Source organism: Chroicocephalus ridibundus, chromosome 2, assembly GCF_963924245.1.
Source record: "Chroicocephalus ridibundus chromosome 2, bChrRid1.1, whole genome shotgun sequence".
In the NCBI taxonomy this organism is placed as follows: Eukaryota; Metazoa; Chordata; class Aves; order Charadriiformes; family Laridae; genus Chroicocephalus; species Chroicocephalus ridibundus.
The window spans coordinates 48,611,369-48,635,586 of record NC_086285.1 but is presented as its reverse complement, the minus strand read 5'-3'; the positions used below and the strand labels follow the sequence as shown (position 1 = coordinate 48,635,586).

The 24,218-nt window shown below is 40.8% G+C and overlaps 2 protein-coding genes across 2 annotated transcripts in view; both read left to right on the top strand.

The window, feature by feature from the left end:
* SACM1L (SAC1 like phosphatidylinositide phosphatase) overlaps positions 1 to 15,655 on the top strand; it is a 31,953-nt gene extending 16,298 nt beyond the window's left edge. Inside the window, exons 6-20 of the mRNA XM_063325353.1 lie at positions 144 to 203; positions 1,804 to 1,837; positions 4,553 to 4,654; positions 5,442 to 5,527; positions 5,719 to 5,805; positions 6,274 to 6,342; positions 6,448 to 6,527; positions 8,426 to 8,524; positions 10,799 to 10,937; positions 11,165 to 11,234; positions 11,324 to 11,396; positions 11,857 to 11,950; positions 12,035 to 12,127; positions 12,825 to 12,882; positions 13,569 to 15,655. Of these exons, the coding sequence (XP_063181423.1) occupies positions 144 to 203; positions 1,804 to 1,837; positions 4,553 to 4,654; positions 5,442 to 5,527; positions 5,719 to 5,805; positions 6,274 to 6,342; positions 6,448 to 6,527; positions 8,426 to 8,524; positions 10,799 to 10,937; positions 11,165 to 11,234; positions 11,324 to 11,396; positions 11,857 to 11,950; positions 12,035 to 12,127; positions 12,825 to 12,882; positions 13,569 to 13,705 (1,281 nt within the window). The 3' untranslated portion in view covers positions 13,706 to 15,655. The remainder of the gene's footprint in view (positions 1 to 143; positions 204 to 1,803; positions 1,838 to 4,552; positions 4,655 to 5,441; positions 5,528 to 5,718; positions 5,806 to 6,273; positions 6,343 to 6,447; positions 6,528 to 8,425; positions 8,525 to 10,798; positions 10,938 to 11,164; positions 11,235 to 11,323; positions 11,397 to 11,856; positions 11,951 to 12,034; positions 12,128 to 12,824; positions 12,883 to 13,568) is intronic.
* Positions 15,656 to 17,736: 2,081 nt separating this feature from the next.
* SNRPD1 (small nuclear ribonucleoprotein D1 polypeptide) lies at positions 17,737 to 24,034 on the top strand. Its single transcript, XM_063325352.1, has 4 exons — positions 17,737 to 17,948; positions 18,636 to 18,712; positions 21,339 to 21,530; positions 23,855 to 24,034. The coding sequence occupies exons 1-4, from the start codon at positions 17,935 to 17,937 to the stop codon at positions 23,929 to 23,931; spliced, it is 360 nt and encodes a 119-aa protein (XP_063181422.1). The 5' UTR covers positions 17,737 to 17,934; the 3' UTR covers positions 23,932 to 24,034.
* Positions 24,035 to 24,218: the final 184 nt, after the last annotated feature.

Below are 24,218 nucleotides of genomic sequence, written 5' to 3'. Positions count from 1 at the left end.
CTGATGAAAGAAGGGTGTTCCATCTCCACGTATATCTGTTCAACTCAGCTTGTGTAATGCATGGACACTATCGTAGTCCCTTTATGTGGAATTAAACAGAACTGACTACCTCTAAAAGCATGTTGGCTTTTTTCTTGCTGTAGGCAGATCCACGGTTTGTATGGAATGGGCATCTTCTTAGAGAATTTGCTGCTCAACCAGAGGTAAATGCTTTGTAATGATTATATTAATACAGAATGAATATACTTCTATTATATGTATATCACAGGTTCCTGTCTCTTATATCAGACAGCCAGAATCTAGTGTAACGTGGCTATTCATCTTCTAGTTTAGCACAGTGACAATCTCCTGCTTTCAAACTTCCAACTTTATGTCAATGTCTCAGTAGTACACTTAGTAAAGTTGACTCTGGAAAGGTCTGCATTTGAAGATACTGTGCTGAGACCGTGCACATTTAAACCAATGGGGAAGTTACACAGCACAGCATATGGCTCTCAAACTTTTTGAAGTTTAGCTACTTATTTATCTTTAGGTATGGGTAAGGTTCAGCTTGTCACTTTATTCTAAGATTGGCTAGCATCTTTCTCTGTGAGTGCAGTTTAAACTAGATTTGCCTAGTGAATAGGTCATAAAGCTGATAATTAAGAATTAGACTGACAGTTTAGATTCTTTCAGTTTATTTCAAATGAAGACTAGCACAGCGTAACCTTTGAATTCACTTAGTCCAGCAAATACAAGTGCGTGACCATGAGCCACAACTGTAGTACCTCGATGGCCAGACTGATCTAAGCTCCTTCCTACTGGAGATTTCAGATGTGTGTTAAACTTCTCGAATTGTCTGCACTACAGCAACCTTTTCTCTCTGAGTACTTCTCATTTATCAAAGCGAATGACGCACTGCTGCTATTTCTGTCTCAGTAACCTGTGGAGATGTGCTCTTACATTAGACAGCACTGTTCCAAAAGGCTGGATTGTGCAGTGCTTCTGGAATGTGAAGATATGAATTAGCAAAAGGTTGTTGTGCATATTCCAGAGCCATATGACTGGGTATGGTTTGGATAGTGCTATGCAAACAAAGCTTGGGAAATGAGAGAGAAGCTGTGGTGGGAACAGCAAAGAAAGCCACGTGTGGCTGGCTGGTGAAAAAAGACGTAGGAGGCAAAACACAGAAATTGAAAAGGGAGATAACTGATACGTGAGGAAGCCAGTACAGGTGGCTTGCTATAGTTAACAGGTTTAGGTAATGAGATGTAGTATTTCTGACTTCTAGTATTGAAACTTTTTAATTTTAAATGTTTTTGAAAGACCCAAGTTATTCAGGAGTGGCAGGATGGGGGAAAACCCTGGAACAAGCATTTGAAGTATTAATCGCATACAAGTATTTCTTACTGAAGCCGTGTGTTGTTTACTACTATATCTGCTTACATCCTGCTGTGGAGGTACAGCACATACAATATCAAAAGGTTTTCAGCGTGTACTGCTTTATACCTGGCATGTTTGTAGAAGAGTAAATGCCGTGTATAGGAGGACAAAGCAGCTTGGTTTTTTTTGTCAGGGTCACTTAATTAGGATTAGACTTTCACTCTTCCCCTGCTGCTAATAAGGGTTACCTATGTGGCAGTTTTGAACTGTTTTTCTCAGAAAGAATTCCTGCACCCTAAACAAAGTAAAGAATATGAAGTATATAAAACTATCAAAAAAAAAAAAAACCAACCCAACTCTAAGACAAAGTATAGTCACTCACTTATCTTTTTTGGCTGCTTGTGTTTACTATTTTTAACGTATTCTGTGTATGTATTTCAGATCCATAGGTTTGCTACTCCTGTGATGCACGGATGTATCCTTTCATGTTGTAAAGCTCAGTACTGAATATTGTAGTCTAACAGCAAAATGCTTGCTGATGAGGCTGCGCTGTTGGCAACTGTAACGGGGAACACTGTCAGAATTAAGTTGGACTTTGTTCAGATATGAGCATTACATATTGTTTGATAGCCCAATCATATATTAACTCACTTGAATATTCTGCTTTTAAGGCTTAACGTATTTCATTTTACAGGCATGATGTGCATAACTGTCTTTCAGTGGGATTGAAGGTTAAGATGAACATAGCAAATGCTCTCACATCAGCCTTAGTACTTTTTATCTTGCTATGGGATACCTTCACTTAGCATTTAGTTTGGATTTAAAATAAGGGAGAACAGTTTTGGCTTAAAGGAGTGCTGCTGAAGGCTCCTGGAACACTTTGCCTAGCCAGCTGCTTTTCCTGCACCAACGCTTCGGGTAATAGCCTTTTCAGCAAAGCAGTCGTGAGTTTATTTTTGAGAAGGGGCGTATGCTGTGAGTAAGCCTGATGCTTTCTGGAGGTAGTGTTCATCATGCAGTGCGGGATCAACAATAAGTCCCAGGTGCTCCTGAACTGGCAGCACGAAAAGGACAGGCAAAACTGCACAGGCCAACTCATGCCGCAGTCTCCTTAGTTCCTCCATTGCAAAGGCCCCTCGGGTGTGTGTAGGGAATGGCTTCCAGGCTGGATTGGTTATTCTGGTAGGACTGTTAGTAGCTGGCAGATCTCCAGTCCTTCTTTCCTGTGTCTTCATTTAATGGAAAATGTTGTGGGAGTAGGTGGGGAGGCAAGGAAAGATAGCAAAAGGGAACTGTCAGAACAACCCAGTCCTTATCCTGCAGGTCCTGGCTGGAAGAGTCTGGGTGGACTGCAATTAGCAATTGGCAGACTGCAGTTAACACCTTCATTTGTCTTATTTTCACTATATGAATAATTAGCATAATTAATGTATGCTTTGCTGTAATTCTAATATTAACCAAATACCTTAGAGAACACAGGAACTCAAAGAAACTGGATTTTTAGTGATGAAAATGCTAGGAAGAGCCTTAAGCAGAACTGTTACAGCACCACTAGCGGTTACTTCAGTAAAATCAAAGATTCTTTTTCCCCCCTGTATAAACCTAAATATATTTTCTTCAACTATCTGTGCTGGGGTTCTAGTCTTGCAGTGATGAGAAACAATGGATTTGCTTGGGTAATCAAGACTTTGATCACCTAAAACCTAAATTATGTTTAATATTTCCCATGCTGCTCAAAAAAAAAAACCCCAACCTACTAAAGAACAACAAATTATGTCTCTTCCTTTTTTTGTGTACATGTGGAAAGTAGCCAATAGCAAGTAGCAAGCCACTTAAGGACAGATTGCAGACAGAAAATGGGCTGACTATTGGTAAGCAGCTAAGTTTAGAAGTAACCCTTCTTGCAGGAAACTGTTGGCTGTACAAGTGTTGGATTAAAGGGTGTAGTACCTGGCAGTAATTTTCCAGGAAAGCAGAGGAATAGGTCTTTTTCACAGTCTAATTTAAGAATTGTGAGAACATTCTGGATTGTGTAGAGCAAACTTGTATTACATTTTTTTGAATTTTTAACATACAGTACAAATGCACACATGAATCAAGATCTTCCATGTATGCAGTCAGTGTGCTCTTCAGCATAGCTCAGGTGCTCACGTGTGACATGGCTGCTTTATGTCCCGATTGAATCATAAATGCAGAATCTAGATTTCATTGTAAAATGTGCTATTTTAGAAAAGAAAATATATCTTATTTACTTTAGCAACCTTAAGACAAAGTACCTAGATTCCTTAAGAAGACTGCTGTATGCTAATACTGCAGCTTGCAAAAATTGACAATTTGGATCTTTTGCTTACTTTAAAGATGTAGGTTTCGGTTTTTAGGGGCGAAGGATGAAAGGCTGTGAATCTACCTGGAGAAGTTATTCACGATGAATGCTGGTCGCCATTAGACTTGATAGTTTACTGTAGTCCAAATTAACCAGAACAAGACTCTAAAACTGAAACCAGTTGTCAATGGCTGCTGTTTGTTGATTAGTCCCTGATTATGGCATACCTGATGCTTTGGGTATTCAGCCTGAGCAGGAAAACATTCTTACCAAAGAAACTCCCACTGGAGACTTCCTACATTTTCATTCTTTTTCTTGGAATGGATTGGAAAGCCAGTCTACCTTACTGCTAGTTCGGGCATCTGTAAATGTGATGTATGATGCACTTACAGGTGCACAGTATAACATCCCAAGATAATCACTCTTCTAAAAGCCTAGAAAAATGTTTTGGAATGGTATTTTTTGTTAAAAGCAATAAGGGCAAGAAACTGTTAAGATAGCTTAATAAAATTATGGATGAGATGGATGTAGCACTGAACAGAACTTCAAAAGTAAGTCCATTTAATGATATACATAGGATGATGAGATTATTAATCTTCTTTAGAATCCCGTTTTCTCAAAATTATAGCAGTTTTAACGTGCGTTCATCAGTGACGTCACCTATAGCCTGTCCTTTTCTGATGAGCACAATGATCCTAATATTAAGTTACTCTCTCACAAGTTTAATGTTCAACTCTTACTGGTGTGAGAAATGTTTACAAGTTTCTTTGAATACAGTCACTTGGCTCCTTGATGTTTCTTACCTCTTCATATATGAAAATATCCTAATGAAATTTTGGAGTTTCTTTCCTTAGTGTTATTTATTAGTTATCACTATGCACTCTTGTTCTATAAATGGAAAGTGTTTTGACTGGCTGCTTGTTTCCAGAAGAAGCTGTTTCAGGGCTGGTGTACGCTACTATGTAAGAGGTAAAATAGCAAATTGATTTGTTTTAAAATAATGCAAATTCCATTTATACATGTGCCTTGCCTTTAAGAGTAACTGCTGTATAATGACTTGAACAAAAAAAAGCTTAAATAGTTTGTCTCAAGAGGTCCTTGCTCCAAAGAAAATATTTGGAACCTGTATGATGAACTGAAGCACGTTCTGGTAGTTATTAAAACTGACTCTTCTTTATTCCTCCTAGACATAACTGCAAAAGTTTTGTAGAGGTTTTTAACACTTTACTGTTTTTATTGGAGTTAAATGCAAGTGTGTAATAGCCCTTCTGGCCTAGCAGTAAATTCAACTAAGAGCATCATTGGTGCTGGCAGGGGAGCCCTGAATAGTGGTGTCCTCTAATTGTTTTGTGTTAAAAAGTGAACAAGAAATTGATTTAAATCACTTTCTCTGTTCATAGTCTCAGCATACGTGCTCTTGAAGAAATTGGTCAGCTTCTGCAGTACCACTGCTATTGAATTGTGAATATATCAGTGTCAAAGCACTTGTATTTTATTTTGTATTAAATTACTCAATTTATAGGACTATAAATATTAAAAGTGTTAAACACAACTGTGCTTCTTCAAATTAAATTTAGTATAGATCATGTTAAACTTTTGCCAAAGGTGTGTTTAATTTACCATCTTCAGGAAGCTCTGTGTTATTTTCTTGCTTTCTGTGAGTGCTTAAAAGGGAAGGGTAGGAAGTCTTTTGCTGGTAAACTGTTGCTGCTCTGCACCAGTCTGAGCTGGTTAACAGGGTCTTTTTCCTACATAGGTATCGATTCAGAAGGACATGCTGCTAACTTTGTTGAAACAGAACAAATTGTGCATTACAAGGGGAGCAAAGCATCGTTTGTTCAGGTAAAGTCAGCGTAAGGAACTGCTCACTGGCTGAAGATAGATAGACAGCTCTGTTTATACTTCTGAATATAGATATAGAAGATGTGCATGCTCACAAATAAACAAACCAGTCTGCTTTATTTTTAAATGGCAAGTGAGTTCATTAGTTTTGTTAAATTGTATTGTTTAAGACTATTTCCATTCTTTTGCAGACCCGCGGATCAATTCCTTTTTTCTGGTCTCAAAGACCAAACCTCAAGTATAAACCAAAGCCACAGATCAGCAAGTCAGTAAATCATGTATGTGAGTGTTTGTTGTGTCTTGGGGTTTTAATGTATTTCTGGGCATGTGTTTGTGTGATAGGGTAACAAACTGTAATCAGAAGAATAAAAATCAGCAATACTCAATTGAGCTTTATATTTAAAAAGGAGTAGCAAGAAGCCTTGTGCTCCTTAAGATGAGTTCAGAGCCTGAAAAAAATCCAGATATCAGTGGGGGTAGTTTCTCTTTGGTTCTTTTTTGCAACAATTTTAGTAGCTCCACAGTACTCATTATTGGTGCCTTGTTTAATAAGAAGAGCTGAATGGACGGGGGGGATGAAAGTAGAAATGTGTTAGCACAACAGAGAACATCAAACACTCCTCTTAGCTATAAAGCTACCTAAGTGGCATCATAGATGATACAAAAAGAGGATTATAGAGATTTCTTGCAAATCACAGATCTTAATAGTAGCATACATCTGTCAACGCATTTCCTTTCTCTTCTAGATGGATGGCTTCCAAAGACATTTTGACTCGCAAATAATTAGCTATGGAAAGCAAATGATTGTCAACTTGGTATGCTTTCACTTGTTCTTCCTGAAAAAGCTATTGTTCTTCTAAGCAGGCTTTTGAGTAATACGGTCTCTCCTTTTTTTTTTTCCCCCTTTTTCTTTCTCCCAGGTTAACCAAAAAGGTTCAGAGAAACCTCTTGAGCAAACATTTGCGAAAATGGTGAACAGCATGGCAAATGGAATGGTCAGGTACTGTGTTAAAAGTCGAGCATTGCCTCTGAGACCCACAGAGTGATCAGCTCTTTGGGAGCTTTTACCAACTGTTCGATTTGTTTGAGTTTTATTTTTATGAAGTAGCCTGCATATGATCAATGCCCCTACCTCAGAGCTCACATTCTGAGAAGTGAGACTGTGAAGCGAATATGGGACAAAGAAAGCAGACAGACAGAATAAAGAAGGGAGCTCAGAGGCAATGGTAATGCTGGTATTGGAGTAATGGTATGCTGTGAGAACTGAGTGCTGAGTGTGAGCAAACCAGTATCGAGATAAAGGAGGAAACAGTAAGGGAACATGTAATTTAAATGTCTGGACATCTGTTGACAGTGGGCTAAGAGAGTGGAGAATGCGCTTTAATCACAGGAGAAATTCCATCTCTTTGTGGGAATCTTGAGTGCAGTAGTCAGTTTTACAACCTGCCTGTGCTTGCTTTCATTAGCTTCTAGAGGGAGGGCTAGCATCCGGCTCCCACAGACACCTCTACCTTTTCCTTGAAATTGCTGTGTAGTATTGTCACTCATGTTTGTCAGAGGACAAAATCCTACTTGTAAGCAATATGGCATCGTGTTTTAATATGGATTCCCTTCTGTCCAAGTATAACTAAGGAATTAGAGAATATAATCAAGATGCCCTTATAAATCCTGACATACTTGGAATTTTTTCCAAGCTTTTTTCTGCTTGCATGATGCCCTGCTGCTGCCTTCACCACGGTATTTATAGAAAGATGTCTGTCTCACTTCTGTGTGCTGCTTTTACTACTCTTAGGGGCGTGTTTGTGTGTGCTATTGGTGCGGGAGTGTGGAATTTTCCCTTTTTTTTTATTAAAAAAAGACTGCTTCTCAGGTGAGCTCTTTCCTCAGTCTCACACCTAGGCTGGTATTGACAGCTTAGCTGTACAAAGCTCATGGAATTCTGTGTGCCTTTGCTATACAGTCATCTGGTGGAAATAAAGATGGAAAATTCTGTTAGCGTGTGTTTTAGTAATGCTTGCTTTTCTGTATATGTTAAAATGCGGTGTTTGTCAGCCCCATTTTCTTAATGCTGCCATAATTCTTTTTCTTTGTTAATCACTTTTGATGCCAGACTAAGACTTGAGTCTTCAGTGTATATATACCATCTTTGTTTATGCAAATAGTCTTGATAACTTGGTAAATAATAACTTTTGGATTATGAATACTTGAGGGGAGGAATGTAATGCCCTGTAATTCACAGCAAGTGTGTGTGTATATATAGATATATATATATAAAAAAAAACGTTGAATCAAACACCACTCACCTAGACCACTTATCAAAAATGAACTGGCTGTTAAAATCTTGTTCCAAGTCAGTAGCTGTTTAATTTTCCTATGACAGGGTAGGTTAGCTGTTTAAACAGAACCTGTCTCAAGTTTCTAGAGAGCTGTCAAGGGACTCATGCTGCGTGTCAGCAAAGAATGTTGCATTTCAACACCTGTGTCTCTTTCAAAGTGCAATGAAGTTCCCAATGCTGTTGCTTGGAAAAGAGGAGGGCAAAAATCCTGGTGGGGAAAAAGAGAGATGAAATGAGACGCATATCCCTTCTGTACTTTCTGGGGAAAAAAGTACTAGCCAGAATGTAGAATGAGTAACTTGGAACTGAATGTGTACTTCCCCAGACTAGTAGTGTATTGTAAAGAAATGTAAATGCTGTCACCATGCACACTAGGGGTGCAGCCTCAGGAGGATTACAGAGCACTGACAAAATCCACAGGTACCTGCCGGAAGCTATCTCTAAAGAAAAACAAATCGTCTGTGACTACCTGTTTCATAGATCAGCCCTCCCCTGTGGGGTTTTCCGAGACCTTCACTGCAGTGCACATGTAATCTAAAAAGATGCTTCTCTCTCTGAACAGATACGTAGCATTTGACTTCCATAAAGAGTGCAGTCGGATGAGGTGGGATCGACTTCAGATTTTGATGGATCAACTAGCAGAACAGCAAGATGAATTTAGGTAAGGCTCTGCAGTTCTCTTACTTCTGTACTGTTAAAATGAGACCGCTTTCTCATAGTTTCTATTGTCTTGAGTTAAGCCACGCTTAAGAAGATGCAATCATATGCATTAGTGTTTCCATATCTCTGGTCTCTTGCTGATACCACGTGCAAGGTTAAAGATCTGGTAGTGGGTAAGATGTAGAGCCCATTTTTATGTCTTAATAAAATGGTTCTGAGAATCATAGCAACCCTGCATTGTGATTCATGAGCTGCCTTTGTACCTCTGGGTAAAAGGTTAGATAAAGAAATGAGTGTGCATACAAGTGAAACTATTAAAAAAAAAAAGACACTTTAGGTGATATTTTTTTTCATCCAAGAGTAATTCCATGTGGTGTTGACAGCAGACTGTTCTGCTATAATGTCCTTAGTGCTCCTTCCACAGGCACCTACTCCCTTTTTAAAAGTTTCTCTAATACACATTGTTTGTGGCACCAAACCTTGGTACTGGCACTGATGGTTAGCCCTTGCTAATATAAGTAACCCACAAGGAAACAAATTCTCATTCTGTTTAGTCATATAAAGTTGATTTGGACATTTAGTCTACCACTAAAAAAAAAGCCTTAAAAAATGCCTGAAGAGCTGAAGAATAAATTGGTTTTGAGCATTTCAAATCAGGAGAAATAAGCATATAGGTTTCCTGTACAGCAAGGATACTCTATTCTTAGAATGTATCCTGAATCACAGAACTTGTTCACTGTCACCTGCCATTGGAGCCTCACAAAAGAGCCAGGTTTCCTTGAAATGAAGCTGGGGGCCGGGGGGGAAGACCATCAAACAAGGTACAAAAATGAAGGCTCTTCCTCAAGATTAGGTTGGTTCTACCTTGCCTTGTTCTGTTTCATCTGGGGTGACTATTGCTTAAATAGGAACAGAAAAGTCTGAGTTCTGATATTCTTAAAAAGTAATTCTGCAACACTGCAGGAGGTAAACAAATCTTGTTTTCTGCAGGTTAAATCCAGTTGTGAAAGAACTGTCAGAAGGGGGAGATGGCCTGCTGGGTTTTGGGGGTTGGTGGAGGGGGTTGGGTTGGGTTTGGTGGAGGTGTTCTGTTTGTTTTTAATTTTTTTAGAGCAATTATAGGAGATGCAGCCCTTATTAACTAGAAATGCCTACTCTTCAGCTACACTAATTATGCTAATATCAGTTCTAGGCAAAGCTTGTGGGGAGAAGGGGGAAAATGAAGATTTCATAGGTGTTATTGTCTCCTTTAATCATACAACAAATGTAAAATTTGGTGTAACAGAACTAGTTCTCTCAGAATGACAGAAATGGGTCCTGTTAACACAAGGTTGATCAAAGTAAATGCATATGCTTCTAAGGCTCTTGATTTTAGTACTGCATGACTCTAAGACTTTATCATTTTAAAATGCTGTTCAGTAACAGTGGATCATGTGCTGGTTCACATTCAAAGTTCATAATTACATAATGGAGTAGCTTAATCTACAGAATATGATCTGTAAATTTTTAGGCAACTGGAAGTTTAATGCTGTGGCAGAAGAACAAGTGCAGCTCTGTCCCGTTCACACATCAAACCAATAACTTGATTAGTGTATTTATTTTATCAGGTCAGTTATCAGAATACTTGCATACAATTCAGTATTTAAAATGAGCTGTTTGTTAGCAATTACTAGAAACACCTGGTTTTGTTGATTAAAAAGACTGAGGTAACAATTAGCATATGCAGTTGGAAGAGGGAACATCTGGTTCCCCCAGATGTTCACATCATGGAGAGAAGAATAAGTGACAGTAGCAGATTTTCAGTAGTGGCCTTCAAGATTTGACAGCTTATATGACTTTTTAATGCACTGCTGACCGGATTGAACCGGTGACCAGGTACATACAATTCTGGTTACTTCTGCTGTTACACTCTGCTAATGATCTTGGTATCTGTGGAGCTAGGACCCTATAATAACTGAAAAGAATAAAACGCAAGTCACTGATTTTGCACCAGAAACTGTTCTTCCCAGTGGCATATAACTCAATATTGCTGGTTGGCTGTCTAAATGATAAGAGTGAATGCTGCCCTGAGATTACTAAATGTTCATATCTTGATGTCGCTTTTCAGTATGGGCGGGGAAGAATTCAGGGAGGCTTCAAAGTTGAAAGCCATGGCTAAGAAGTCTTTGTATGCTCAAGACAATTGTGTTTTGGTTGCTAGAATACTTACTTCTGAAAAATGTGTGGTTTATATGTACTATTATCCACAAATACTAAGGTGGACTGTATGTGTTAGTTATTTTCTAGTTGATTCCGACGGCAAAATTGTGACTCAGCAGGAAGGAATATTCCGCAGTAACTGCATGGACTGCCTTGATCGAACTAATGTGATTCAGAGCTTGCTAGCACGCCGATCTCTTCAAGCCCAGCTTCAGGTAAATATTTTATTCTTGTTTAACAAACTGGAAGAAGAAAGAGGCTTTCTGTTTGGAATGGAAATGTAATTTTAACACTTCAATACAGCTTGCATATCTGAGCAACTGTACTACTTTCTTGAAATGTATTGGCCAGACTCTAGTTTAATAAATATAGCTTTTTCTGAAAGCAAGTCCTCTTTTTTCTAGTGAACTACTAGTAAGCTTCAATGTACTTTCTGTTTTAGAGGCTAGGTGTTCTGCATGTTGGACAGAGAATTGAAGAGCAAGCAGACTTTGAGAAAATCTACAAAAATGGTAGGCCACTTACAGAGTTCAAACAATCACTTTTTCCTAAACGGAGTACATAACTTCCTTAATCTTTCTTAATCTTTTCCTATTCGCAGCATGGGCTGATAATGCGAATGCTTGTGCCAAACAATATGCTGGAACCGGTGCCTTAAAGACGGATTACACAAGGCAAGTCAGCCTTTCTCGTAAAGGCCGCCTGGGTTTTTGGGCATGTTTGGGATTTTCTTTAAGTCTTCATACCTGAGAAGGTTATTAATTTGGGACTTAGACCATTAATGAGTTTTTTGGTGATTCAACTTGTAAAATGTCACACTAAAATTTACAGAACACCACCATTCTTCACTGTGTTTATATGAAAGGAGAAAAGGCTACCTGGAAATAAAACCAAAAAGTGTGCCCCTTCAAGGCACATTTATATTGTGGAATGGAGAGAAGTGTCATTTTACTTTCAGACTTTGTTACAAGTATGTGCAGCAGTAATGCAGAGGCAGCACTAGATAAACGTATTTACATGCAGGTATTCATCAAACATAGTACACATTTGAGCAGTGAAAGAACTTCAAATCTGAAATTATCTTCCTGATTTTATAGATCAATTTCAAATATTTTTCAAAACTTTTTCTTGCAGAACTGGGAAGAGAACTCAGTGGGGCTTAATAATGGATGGCTGGAACTCATTAATACGTTACTACAAAAATAACTTTTCTGATGGATTTAGACAAGTAAGTTAGGCTTTTAGCTGTGGGGAAATGGATTTGATAAACACTGCTATGCATTTTAACTTTTGCTTTCTGTTTCTTGTCCAGGATGCGATTGATCTTTTTCTTGGGAATTATTCAGTGGATGAAGTAGAACCCGCTAGTCCTCTACATGTCAAGAAAGACTGGAAGTTCTTAGCTGTGAGTATGGAGACTTTATACGTGATTGTAAAAACACATAAAACCAACTTTTTAGTTGCTTGCTTCAAATGACTAAATAGAACTTGTCTATTTAGCAATGAAGCGTTCCCTATAATCTGGTTATGTTTCTGTGATACCTGCATATAGGACTAAACCCAAACTGTTTCCTTGACAGAAAACGGAGTCCCACTGAGGTATTGAAAAAACTGCTGTTTGCTTCTTTTTTTAAAAAAAATCTGCTTCATCAAGTTGAAAGGGAGTAATTCTACTAGTCACCATCAATGACTGTTTCCTTCTGCAGAAGAAACTTGTGAAGATCTCTTCTCATACTTCATGCAGAAGCAGACTGTAACACAAAAAACTTTTTTTTTTTTTTCCCCTCCCTTCTATTTTGTGAAATGGGATTTGGGGACATAATGGGTTTAATTAGTGGCTGGTGCATTTTTTTTTTAAAAACTAAACACAAACCTCGACCTATCTTTTAATAGATGTATTTTAATTCTTAACCCAGTTATTGAACACACTCTTCCAAATTTTGGAACTATTCAAAATTTTAGTTGTACCTTACAGGGGGTGAATTGGCAATTAAAGCAACTTTATTGCAAAGCAAGTAAATAGCTTTTTAGCCTATCTGAAAGGAAATTAAGGAATATACGTGCTACTATATTAAATGATTATTCTTTTTCTCTTTTCTCAGTTGCCTATTATTATGGTGGTTGCTTTCTCCATGTGCATTATTTGTTTGCTAATGGCTGGTAAGTCACTATTGAGTTTTAGTTTCACAAAATTAACTTGCTTGTGTGTGGGCTTCTAGAAATGGTTACCAGAAACTATCCAGTATAAAATTGCTTCTCAGTCATACTAAAAGGTGTCTGAGCGTGGCTCTGGACATTGTGGGTTAGCACTCTTTTATTAATATGGAAAAGCCTGAGGTACTAGAGAAAACAACGTTAAGTCACTTAAGGGGCAGTTAATTGCCCCCCAGGCTTAGTTGCCCCTGAGTAGACATCTAGCTTTATTACAGGCTGGAGGAATTCCCAGAAGAGAATACCTACCTAATTCTGCGCAGAAGTCAGACAAGTCCAATATAGGCATAAGCCTGTTGTGATAGATGTCCCCGTAATCTCAGTCTGTGTTGGGAGTTGTGAAGGTTTTTGCCTTCTGCTTTTTGCCTTGAATTTTCTAACATTATTGCCAGCAGAGTTCTTGACTCTGAATTCTGTAGCTGTGTGTTCAAAATACTCTAGGAGCTGTGTGGCAAACACAGTTTTCCTAGGTAAGGAAATTGAAAAAGAAAAGACCCCAGTACCCATGAAGGACTTCTAACTGCATTTGACAGCAGCAGAGCTCTGAGAGATGGCTTGAAATATTTTGCTCTTGTACTAAAAAAAGTCTGGTAATCGGAGATAACGAACTAAAATGTTTATCTGATTCTTAACAGGTGATACGTGGACTGAGACACTGGCCTATGTGCTTTTCTGGGGAAGTGCAAGCTTTGGAACTTTTGCTATCATCCTTTACAATGGCAAGGATTTTGTAGATGCCCCCAAGCTGGTCCAGAAAGAGAAGATGGACTGAATTTGTGTGTGTGGAAAGCGGCTTGGTACTGAGGATTCCTCAAGCCACACTTGGAGTCTCTACTGACCTGCTTTCCACACCGAATAGTGGTCTTTTTAACATTCTTCCTTGGCAGCAGGGGGGTTGGGGGGGGAGAAAATTATGTCCTGTGGTGGTAGCTTTCAACTGAGACCTGACTCGACAGTCAGTTGCAATGGTCTTTGGAATATTGCATTAGTGGAGAGGGCTCCGTTCTTACTGAGGTAATGCAAAGATGAAAGCCAGCTTTTTGGTGTCTGGAATGTTTTAGGGCGTAAGTGGACTGCTTAAACTCATAGTCCACCTGGGCTGTTCCAGCTGAATTTTTGGTCTCTGTCTTGACAGGAGAGAGCTCTGATGCTGTTCATGTGTCAAAAAAATCCCAAACATTGAAGCATTAATAATAGAGCTTCTAATTGTGGTCTCTGAGCAAATATGGCTTCATACCAATAAAACGTCTAGTTCCATGACTTACAGCTGGATTACATTTGTTGTGATAAAGTCCATGTTATGGAGTCCTTCGTGCATATTTGTGTGTGGATTCTAGTCACTAAATATAAAAGATTTTTGAATCCTAATGCTCCTCTAAAATGAGCTTTTTGTCCTGTCTTGTTTATCTAGGACTGATGCAATATTCTACTAATCATTGTTTGGGTGAAAGGACGGTGTAATTGGATGTTCCTGAAGTTGCAAATGTCTTGCACTGTTTCAATACTACAGTCTCCAGATGACGATTCATTAGTTAGCAAGTTAAAATATAGAATTTTCTTTCTAAAGATGTAAATGAAATCAAAGAATGTAAAAATCCTTTGCAGTGTTTATTGAACCTTCCTTATGCTAAAGGTCCAAAGTATTCCATTACTTTAAGAATGGGTCACAACGTAAAAGGTGAACTTCATATTGTTTTGCTGGTCGGCTGCTTCTATTCTTGGTTATGTTGAAATAATTTATGGAAGAAGGAATAACAACATGAGCAAAAAGTGTTTACTCTCAACTCCATGTTTGCACTTGGGAGCAGCAGCTTGCTTTTCATGCATGATACTGTAACATGTTCTTTAAAAAAAAAAAAGGAAAAAAAAGCTACAGAATAATTTGTGCTGGTTAATAATAAATGTGTGTCTCTACATTTAGTGCTTCCAAGCTGTATAAAAATAAGTAATCCTAATCAAGGACCAATTTTAAACTATTTTGTCACTTATTTTATATGGTTTGTTCAAAACCAGACATGGAACTTGCTTAAGGCGCTGTGCATTGTTTAATATTTCCTGTAAGTACAGCTGTATATTCAGATTGCGATTATAAAATTTAAATGGGGGGGAGAAACATGTAGAATACTAGGACTAGCACAGTTGTCACTATTGAAGCTAGAACACAGAACACTGATGCTCCAGTGTTTCCTTGTGTTATGACTGAAAATATGTACAGATTTTTGCAACTGTTTAACTGTTCATTTTAACCTTGAATGTTTCTGGAGGCCTCTCTAGGTTTTGTGTAAACATAACCTGTTCATAAGCACTATGAGTATCTGTTTGCTTCTAGATGCTGTAATGGAAATGCCAGTTGACCGCTAACTGGAAAAATCCTCTAACTTAAAATTTTCAAAGGTGAACTCCATTATGGGCACAAAGTACAAGAAGATCATAGACTCGGTATTTGAAAGTCATGGTTTTGATGGCTCACTGGCAGGTGGCGTTTGAAACTTGGTTGGGTTGTCTTGCAATCTGAAACTAAATCTTGGCATCTTTGGTGAAGAACTTGTTGCAGCAAAGACCAAACTTGAATCGCTAATAAAAAAGGTTTGTAAGACATAGGATAGTGTAGGTTTTAGAAGTTGGAAGGCACCTGTATTTCAGTGCTTTGCAAAGAGTCTGTACTTCTAAAATCACAAACGGTGTACTTACAAATGACAATAAAATGTTCAACTTTTCTAGATATACTGTCTGTGGTGTGTTTTGTGCTTTGGAGTGGACTTTGCATAAATTGTTCCTTAGGAGCTATTTGTTACCAGAAGGATGGTTTGGTTTTGTCTCTGCTTGTTGCCTGTGAAGATCTTGCGCTGTGCCCAATGTAAGAGTTACCATTAGTGTCACCTTCCACTCTTCACTGCCACCTCTGTATCTCAGTCTGAGAGCAACTGAGAGCAACTGAGAGCAACTGAGAGCAACTGAGAGCAACTGAGAGCAACTGAGAGCAACTGAGAGCAACTGAGAGCAACTGAGAGCAACTGAGAGCAACTGAGAGCAACTGAGAGCAACTGAGAGCAACTGAGAGCAACTGAGAGCAACTGAGAGCAACTGAGAGCAACTGAGAGCAACTGAGAGCAACTGAGAGCAACTGAGAGCAACTGAGAGCAACTGAGAGCAACTGAGAGCAACTGAGAGCAACTGAGAGCAACTGAGAGCAACTGAGAGCAACTGAGAGCAACTGAGAGCAACTGAGAGCAACTGAGAGCAACTGAGAGCAACTGAGAGCAACTGAGAGCAACTGAGAGCAACTGAGAGCAACTGAGAGCAACTGAGAGCAACTGAGAGCAACTGAGAGCAACTGAGAGCAACTGAGAGCAACTGAGAGCAACTGAGAGCAACTGAGAGCAACTGAGAGCAACTGAGAGCAACTGAGAGCAACTGAGAGCAACTGAGAGCAACTGAGAGCAACTGAGAGCAACTGAGAGCAACTGAGAGCAACTGAGAGCAACTGAGAGCAACTGAGAGCAACTGAGAGCAACTGAGAGCAACTGAGAGCAACTGAGAGCAACTGAGAGCAACTGAGAGCAACTGAGAGCAACTGAGAGCAACTGAGAGCAACTGAGAGCAACTGAGAGCAACTGAGAGCAACTGAGAGCAACTGAGAGCAACTGAGAGCAACTGAGAGCAACTGAGAGCAACTGAGAGCAACTGAGAGCAACTGAGAGCAACTGAGAGCAACTGAGAGCAACTGAGAGCAACTGAGAGCAACTGAGAGCAACTGAGAGCAACTGAGAGCAACTGAGAGCAACTGAGAGCAACTGAGAGCAACTGAGAGCAACTGAGAGCAACTGAGAGCAACTGAGAGCAACTGAGAGCAACTGAGAGCAACTGAGAGCAACTGAGAGCAACTGAGAGCAACTGAGAGCAACTGAGAGCAACTGAGAGCAACTGAGAGCAACTGAGAGCAACTGAGAGCAACTGAGAGCAACTGAGAGCAACTGAGAGCAACTGAGAGCAACTGAGAGCAACTGAGAGCAACTGAGAGCAACTGAGAGCAACTGAGAGCAACTGAGAGCAACTGAGAGCAACTGAGAGCAACTGAGAGCAACTGAGAGCAACTGAGAGCAACTGAGAGCAACTGAGAGCAACTGAGAGCAACTGAGAGCAACTCTTTCTCTGATGCATAATTTTAAGTAGTGGTGGCTCTTTACTTCTTCCCTTGCCAGCCTGCTTCAGGGGTTTTTATTGACCACAGCAAAAGGTGCTTGCCATGAAAATTAAAGTTGTTGTCTCCTTTTCCCTCTCTCAGTGCAGGCACCCCTCAGCTCTTTTTTCTGTTGTATTGTGTGTTAGACAGTTGCATTAACTGATCACAACTCAAACTTGAGCTGTCTTTGCCCAAAATACTCTTAAAAGATTGGTGTGTGTATTTTAAATTGATGGGGCCTCACTAGCTGACCAGCTTCCCCTACACAGACAAAATTATTACTGTTAAAACTGTGCATCCTGAAGCTGTTTAAAGAAATGAATTACTTAAAGGCTGTACTTTTTTTTGTTTGTTTTGCTTGGATGCTTTTCTTTTTGGAAGCTAAGAGTGGGTTTAAAAATCAACTACTTTACAAAAAAAAAAAAAACAACAAAAAAATACTTGGAACTGCTTCTGCGCTGTCAAATCTGAAGACGAGCTTGGCTTCCACAGCCTTTTATGCGTAAACCCCCCACTCACCCCGCAGCCGCCGCCATCTCCCTCCCTCAGCGCGGCCCGGCCCAGCCCCGCAGCGCGCAGGCGCCGCCCCGCCGGGGGAGGAGGGGGGGCCGCTGCTCCCTCCCCTTCCGCCCATTCATCGCTGGGGACGGCGGCCGCTTCCTGGCGCCAGCGGCGAGGCGCGGCGCGGCCTGCTCGGAGGAGGCCTCGTACCGCCCGCGCCTCGGGGCCCTCCCGCCCAGGGGCTCTTCCTCTCCCCGCGGGGCGGCCGCCGGTCCCTGCCCGAGGCCGCCCGGCCGCAGCGCCGGCCTCCCGCCGCCATGAAGCTCGTCAGGTGAGCGGATGGAGGCGGATTGACGGCCGCCGCCGCGGCAGGGAAGCCCGCGCCCTCAACGGCCGCCGCCCGCGCGCTCAACGGCCGCCTCCCGCCGCGCTAACGGCCGCCTCGCGGGCCCCTTCCCTCACCCCCGGCCGTTGGGGCGGGCGGCGGCGGCCGCTTGCGGACCTCCCGGGGGGGCGGCGGTGGCGGCGGCGCTGGGCCGTCCGTCTTGCAGGGCCGGGCCGGGGGGTCAGGCGGCGGCGGGGACCCGGGGCCCACGCAGGTTCCTCAGTAAAACCACCCGTTCCGGGGGGTGAAAAAACCAAACACCCAGATTGGGTTAGAATTACCTTCCTGAGGTATTAACAAGCTCCATAACGTTTCCTTCTTGTACGGTAGTGGCCGTTTGGCCTGGAAGCAGGGTGCTAGGTTCAACATTGTGTCTGTCGAGTGTCCCCGCTCCCGGTGGTGAGGTGGGACCCAGGGTTTGTCCGGGTTTTTGTGTCTTGCTCTCATGTAAGGCCTCAGTCAACGTCTCCAACAGAGTCCACGAGCTCTGGGAACGCTGTCTTTGGAAGCTCAGGATGTGTGAATACTTGGTGGTGTGAATACGTGGTGCTTACTGGTTTTCTGTATCAGGATGTTAAACATGTAAGGCTTTATGTAGGTGTGAACAATTTCTTTTTTTTTTTTAATTTCTAGGTTTCTAATGAAGCTGAGCCATGAGACTGTGACCATTGAACTGAAGAATGGGACACAGGTGCATGGAACTATCACAGGTATGGCGGGATGGGACACTACGGCATAGTGTCGCCCGTTACCTTTCTGCCAACAGCTGGCAGCTGTAGTTTGGACTGAGCTTTTTTGTTTCGTGCTCCCTCTTGTGGGGACCTTTTCTGTAAGACGCGGGAGGTGTTCTTTGTAATTCTCATCTTTATGTGCAAGCTGAAGGCGTGCTTGTTGTGGAAGAACCTGGATGTTTGCAGAAGTCGCTGGGAGGCAGTAAATTCACTGTAGTCCTGGGAGCTCCCAGCCTGACTGCAGGCTTTGCTTACAAACAGGCTTGGGGTCGAAGGAAGTAAAACTTTTCCAAACCGTTGGCAAAGCTGGTGTAAGCGTGGTATTCTCGTAAAATTTTGGCAGCACGGTAACGCTGGTGAAGTAGTTCTGCTACCATATCAAACTGGTAGTGGATATGCAGCTAAATTTCTATAAGGTCTTTCAGTACATCTGACTTTCATTTGTGAAATTGTAATAAGCTATAGTCACACAAAAACCTTACAGATGAATCACCAGAAGAGGGGGAACTTTTTAAATGGTAGTACAGATAAATGGCAAATGCTAAGTGTTGATATAGTCTTAAATGGGTTAAACTGGGCATAGGCAATTTTAATCTGAAAAACAATTATTTCTGTCGAGGGTGGTTTTGCTCAGCTTAAGGTGAACTTCGGTGGAAGTGTATCTTTGCATATACTTGCATTGAGTTCATGAAACTGATTTGAAAACAGATAGCTTGATACAGGTCAGAAAGGAATCCTGGTGTCAGGAATCTGGTCCCGTGCTGTTGCCAAACGTCTGTGGTATAAGTTTGTGAGTGTTATTGTCTTGCAGGTGCTTCTTTGTGTCACTGAACTGATAGGTGCAGGAAAAGCCCCAATTGTTCATTATGTGGTTCTCATACGTATTGAAAAATGTGCAGACTGTTTTGTTTGCTTTAATACTATTAGTGAGGGATGTTGTTCTGAGAACGTTCATGTTGGCATTACTTTAGAGACAACCTGTTATGCAGGTGGGGCACCATATTTAATGACACAAACCCTTACGGTTAAGTTGATGAACGTGCTTGATCTCCTTTCCTTCACTCACCGCAGGCTACTTTTAGAAGCTCTTCTGCCCAGACACTGTTAAAAACAATAAAATTCAAACTTGGCAGACTTGTATTCCAGGGGACTGCTTAGGTGCTTTTTTGGCCAGTAGCCATCTGCTGAGATTTGGCAGTTAAAAACTGACATTGTTTTGCAGCCGGATCTATCATCTTTGATTAGACCTGAATGCGCTACCCCAGTATCTGATTGCAGCATGCTCTGTTGCACCCAGATAGGTAGGAAGCAAACAAAAACTGCTTGTCTCCTGACCTCAGTGCTCCTGCAGGCTTAATTGTTGAGTAAATTCTCTCTCATTTTCTGCTAAAAATCTCTAAAAACTTTGAATGGGATCCATATTTCTAAAATTGACAGTCTTCCCTTCACACTGGTGTGTGAACCGTGTTCATAATTGCTATGCTGTCTGCAAATTGTATAATCTCCTCTTCCTCGTGGTATGTCGGCCAAAGCAGGCTTGCTGAAGAGGCGGGTTTAATGTAATGCATTAGGGAAACCAAGGGGACAGGTCAGGTGGAGTGCAGGTGTCGGGAGAACTGTGTAAAATCTAGAAGTAAGGGGAGAGGGCAGAAAAATATATGGAATAAACACAGCACAATTGGTTCTTCTGGTTCTGGCCTGCTACTCACTTACGTTATTTACATAACATATTTACATATAAGACATCTTACAGTATGTCTTTCCATGCTTATGAAATGAAACAGTGATTATTTTTACCACAAAGAGTTGGTGGTACAGAAGTTTGAACACACAAAAGATTTTGCTCACGTGGGTGCTCTGTGACTGAATTAGCAGGTGTTTGTAAACTGTCTTTTACCTAAATTTTTGATCTGAAAAAGTTACCCTCATTTTCATCTTCATAGTTTGAGCTCAAATCCCATGCAAGACTTGTGATATGCAAAATAAAAATTAATATAGGGTGCTTTTTTATACTTTTCAGGGCTGTTATTCAATATGTGCATTCAACTGAGACTTTATTCTAGTTTTGGATTTTGTGCTTAGCACTGCCTGGTGGGCACAGTACTGACTGCACACAGTTCTTACGCACTGGCTGCTTACAGAGCTTGTAACCACTGTGATTGTTTCTAGTGTATTTTACGTACTTTCATAGAAGGTATCACACTAGTATTAGATGTATTTTATCAGAAAATAAATGCTGCTTTGGCAGTTAGAGGTTTTTCTTACAGAAAGAGGAAATGATCGGGGTTATTTTTCCTCCTCAAGGGTTTGTTCTGCCTCTTTTTGAAAGAGTCAAAAGACTAGAATTGGACTTCTGTAATAAGCAGTAGTTCATTTGTTATTCAAAGGAATTGTTTTAATCATTTACAAAATCACTACGAAGGCAGCAATTAATAGATTAGGGAGCATAATTTGGGAGAGAAAGACATGTTGTTTCCTTCAGTTAGAAGCTTAATTAATGAATGGCAGAAGCAGGTGTTAATGAAGCACATCCATACTTAAAAATAGCCAACAAGGGACCATTTTGTAGGCGTTCATGCCTGAAATTAGACTTGTGCTGTTTCAGGAGTGGATGTCAGTATGAATACGCATCTCAAAGCAGTGAAAATGACGCTGAAGAACAGAGAACCCGTACAGCTGGAGACGCTGAGTATTCGAGGGAATAACATCCGATACTTCATTCTGCCAGACAGTTTGCCTCTGGATACCTTGCTAGTGGATGTGGAACCAAAAGTCAAATCCAAGAAGAGAGAAGCAGGTTAGTTTGTGCTTTCCCGGTCTGTGTTTGTTCTGCCTTTGTGTGCATTTTAGTACTCTGAATCTGAAGGTGTCTGATGTGAATGTCTTAATATCTGCGTTTGGTAGCTAATTCTTTCATCCTGGAGGGTTTGGTACTGAACTGGCTAGGTCTGCCTTGCCCACCGTCTTAACCTCTGTAGAGCTTGCTTTCATGTGAACCTATGCGTATGGCTTTTCATACATCTGTTTTTAAAAATGATAATGTTTTTAAGCTTGAATAAATCTTTACCTATCACAGTCTCTGCATTGACACCAGAGATTTACATTTCCTCTTCTCGAATGTCTGCTGTGTTTCCCCAGTTTGTCTGGGGAGCTTCACACAGCCTAATGAGAAAGTACAGAACAGCCTGTTAAAGCTGAATGCTTCACTGAAATCTCGCTTGATTGTGGATTAAAAAAAAATCTGTCAGAGAATTGAATTTGAGAGACCTTCCTGGAACTTTTTTTCCAAAAGGTTGTTGAAGAAAACCTGTTCCTTGGAAGCCTGACAGTTCAGAGAGTAATTCAGTTTTAATCCACACTATTAAAGATTAATATCCAGTAAAACCCAGAAAATCTGTGGGTTGTCTTCAGGCAGTATATATTTTGCCCAACAGCTAATTTGTGTGTTTTTAAAATGGTAAGTTTCAAGTGAAAGCTAATTGTGCTCTAAAATGATGTCATATCATTTCTCCTGCAATTAGCGTTTTAAGTTTTTGGGTCTGTGGTTTGTGACTGTGCATATGTTACAAATTGGTGTGCTTACCTTACTGAAATGATAAGAGGAACCCTCAGGTGCGTGCATCGCTAAGTACAAGTGTTATGGCTGCTGTCTTTATAGAGAGTAAGGGTAAAGCTCCTGAAAGTGTTCTGCTCCCCTCACATCCATTAAAAATGATCTGACTACATGGAGAAATTGGAGTATGGTTGGATTACTTTTTTTTGAACCTCACGATGTGATGTGAACAAGAACATTTCTTTTTAACTTTGAAGAAAGAAGAGGGGCTGTGATAGTGCTATTTACCTCGGTTTAATACTCGTTGCATCTTTGCTGTACCGAAGCACTCATAGACCGCAGCTGCGTTTGTGATGCATTTTACCTTAATCTGTAAATGCCCTTGGGCTTCAGAAGCTTGTAACTCATGCTCTGTCCTTGGCAAATGAAATTGTCAGCGGAAGGCAGGATGCTGGCTGAGAGATGTATGTGGCACGTGTGCCTTGGGTCTGAGTGCGCTGGCACTTAGTGAACATGACTCTCTACTGATGCACGTAGATGCTGTCATCGTTGAGTCGGTGTTGATGCTCCCGTGTGTTTTACAAAGAGTCAATTTATTGCCAGCAAAACAAATGATGCCTTGTTTCTCACTGTGCCTCTGCTCCTTCTGTTGTTACTGCGTTTCTAATCTAATACCATCAGATGGAACAGAATAATTATTGCAGCCTGCTTCTTGAATGCGTATGCCACTGTGTGTCTCTTGCCCAGCTACCCACTTCCACAGAATTTTAAGTTTCTTGGTATCTTTTTAACCAGTAATTTCAAAAGTTTGTAGGGTAGCCTTGCAACGTGATGAGACAGATTGTATTTCTTTAGCAAAATGGGGTAAAACGGCACGTTATCACCATATGGATCATATAACCTGCAGCAGTTGCTTGCAGCCTGAATTCTGTGATTCTGTCTTCCCTTTATCATTACGTAGCAGTATTTAAAAGTAGGAGCACACAGCCAAGACCTTGGCCTGAGAATCACGTCTGAAATTGGCAGAGGCGTCATTGGAAACAGCAGGAGCTGTTTAGTGCTGGGATCCTTTCAAAATGCTGCCCTTTCACATGGTGCCTGAGCTTGCGAATCTCACAGTGTGTTAAAACTCGCATTTCCCTTTAGCAGAGCACTTTATAAACCACAATGCGGGCTGTGGCAAAAAAATATATCTTTTCCACTGTGATGAATAGTAACAGAATACTCTTGTCTCGCATATGCTTTTTCTGATGCCTGAAAAACTAGATTTTATCAAAAAAAAGAAAGAACACAAAACATGTGTCAGACTTACAGCATTTGGAAGCAGCCAACTGTGATGCTATATCCCCTTGTTTTCTGCAGTCTATGGAAATCATATACTGAAAAACCATATGCAAAAGATGAAAATATTGTCTGAAACTTACTGAGTATTAACAGACCTAATATCTGGCTTACTGCTTCCCCATGATGAGACATTATGTTGTTTATGCTTGATAGAGAATGTTTTACTCAAAATGGGAGTATTCCTGGGTCTCACTTGATTTATCCTTTTTGTTTCATCTGCGAAGTTGCTGGAAGAGGCCGTGGCAGAGGCCGTGGCAGAGGCCGAGGTCGTGGAAGAGGAAGAGGGGGCCCAAGACGATAACTTCTCACCACGCAACTGCTACCAAATTCTGGGCAATTTCGGATATTTTTTTGTACAGGTCTTGTTTATGGTATCCATTTTTAATAAACTGAAATGTGAAAAAGTTGTCTTTCCTTTGTTAGTGGAGTCTGGGGAGGGAGGAATGTCCTGTTTCTAGAGGCTGCTGCAGACTAAGCATGTCTTGGTGGTGGTGGTTGTCATTGTCGACGTTGCACCCGCCCCTGAAGGCTGTACAATTACGTCCTGCTTTTTGCCCCAGAGCAAGAGACTTGTGTTGGTGTGCTTTA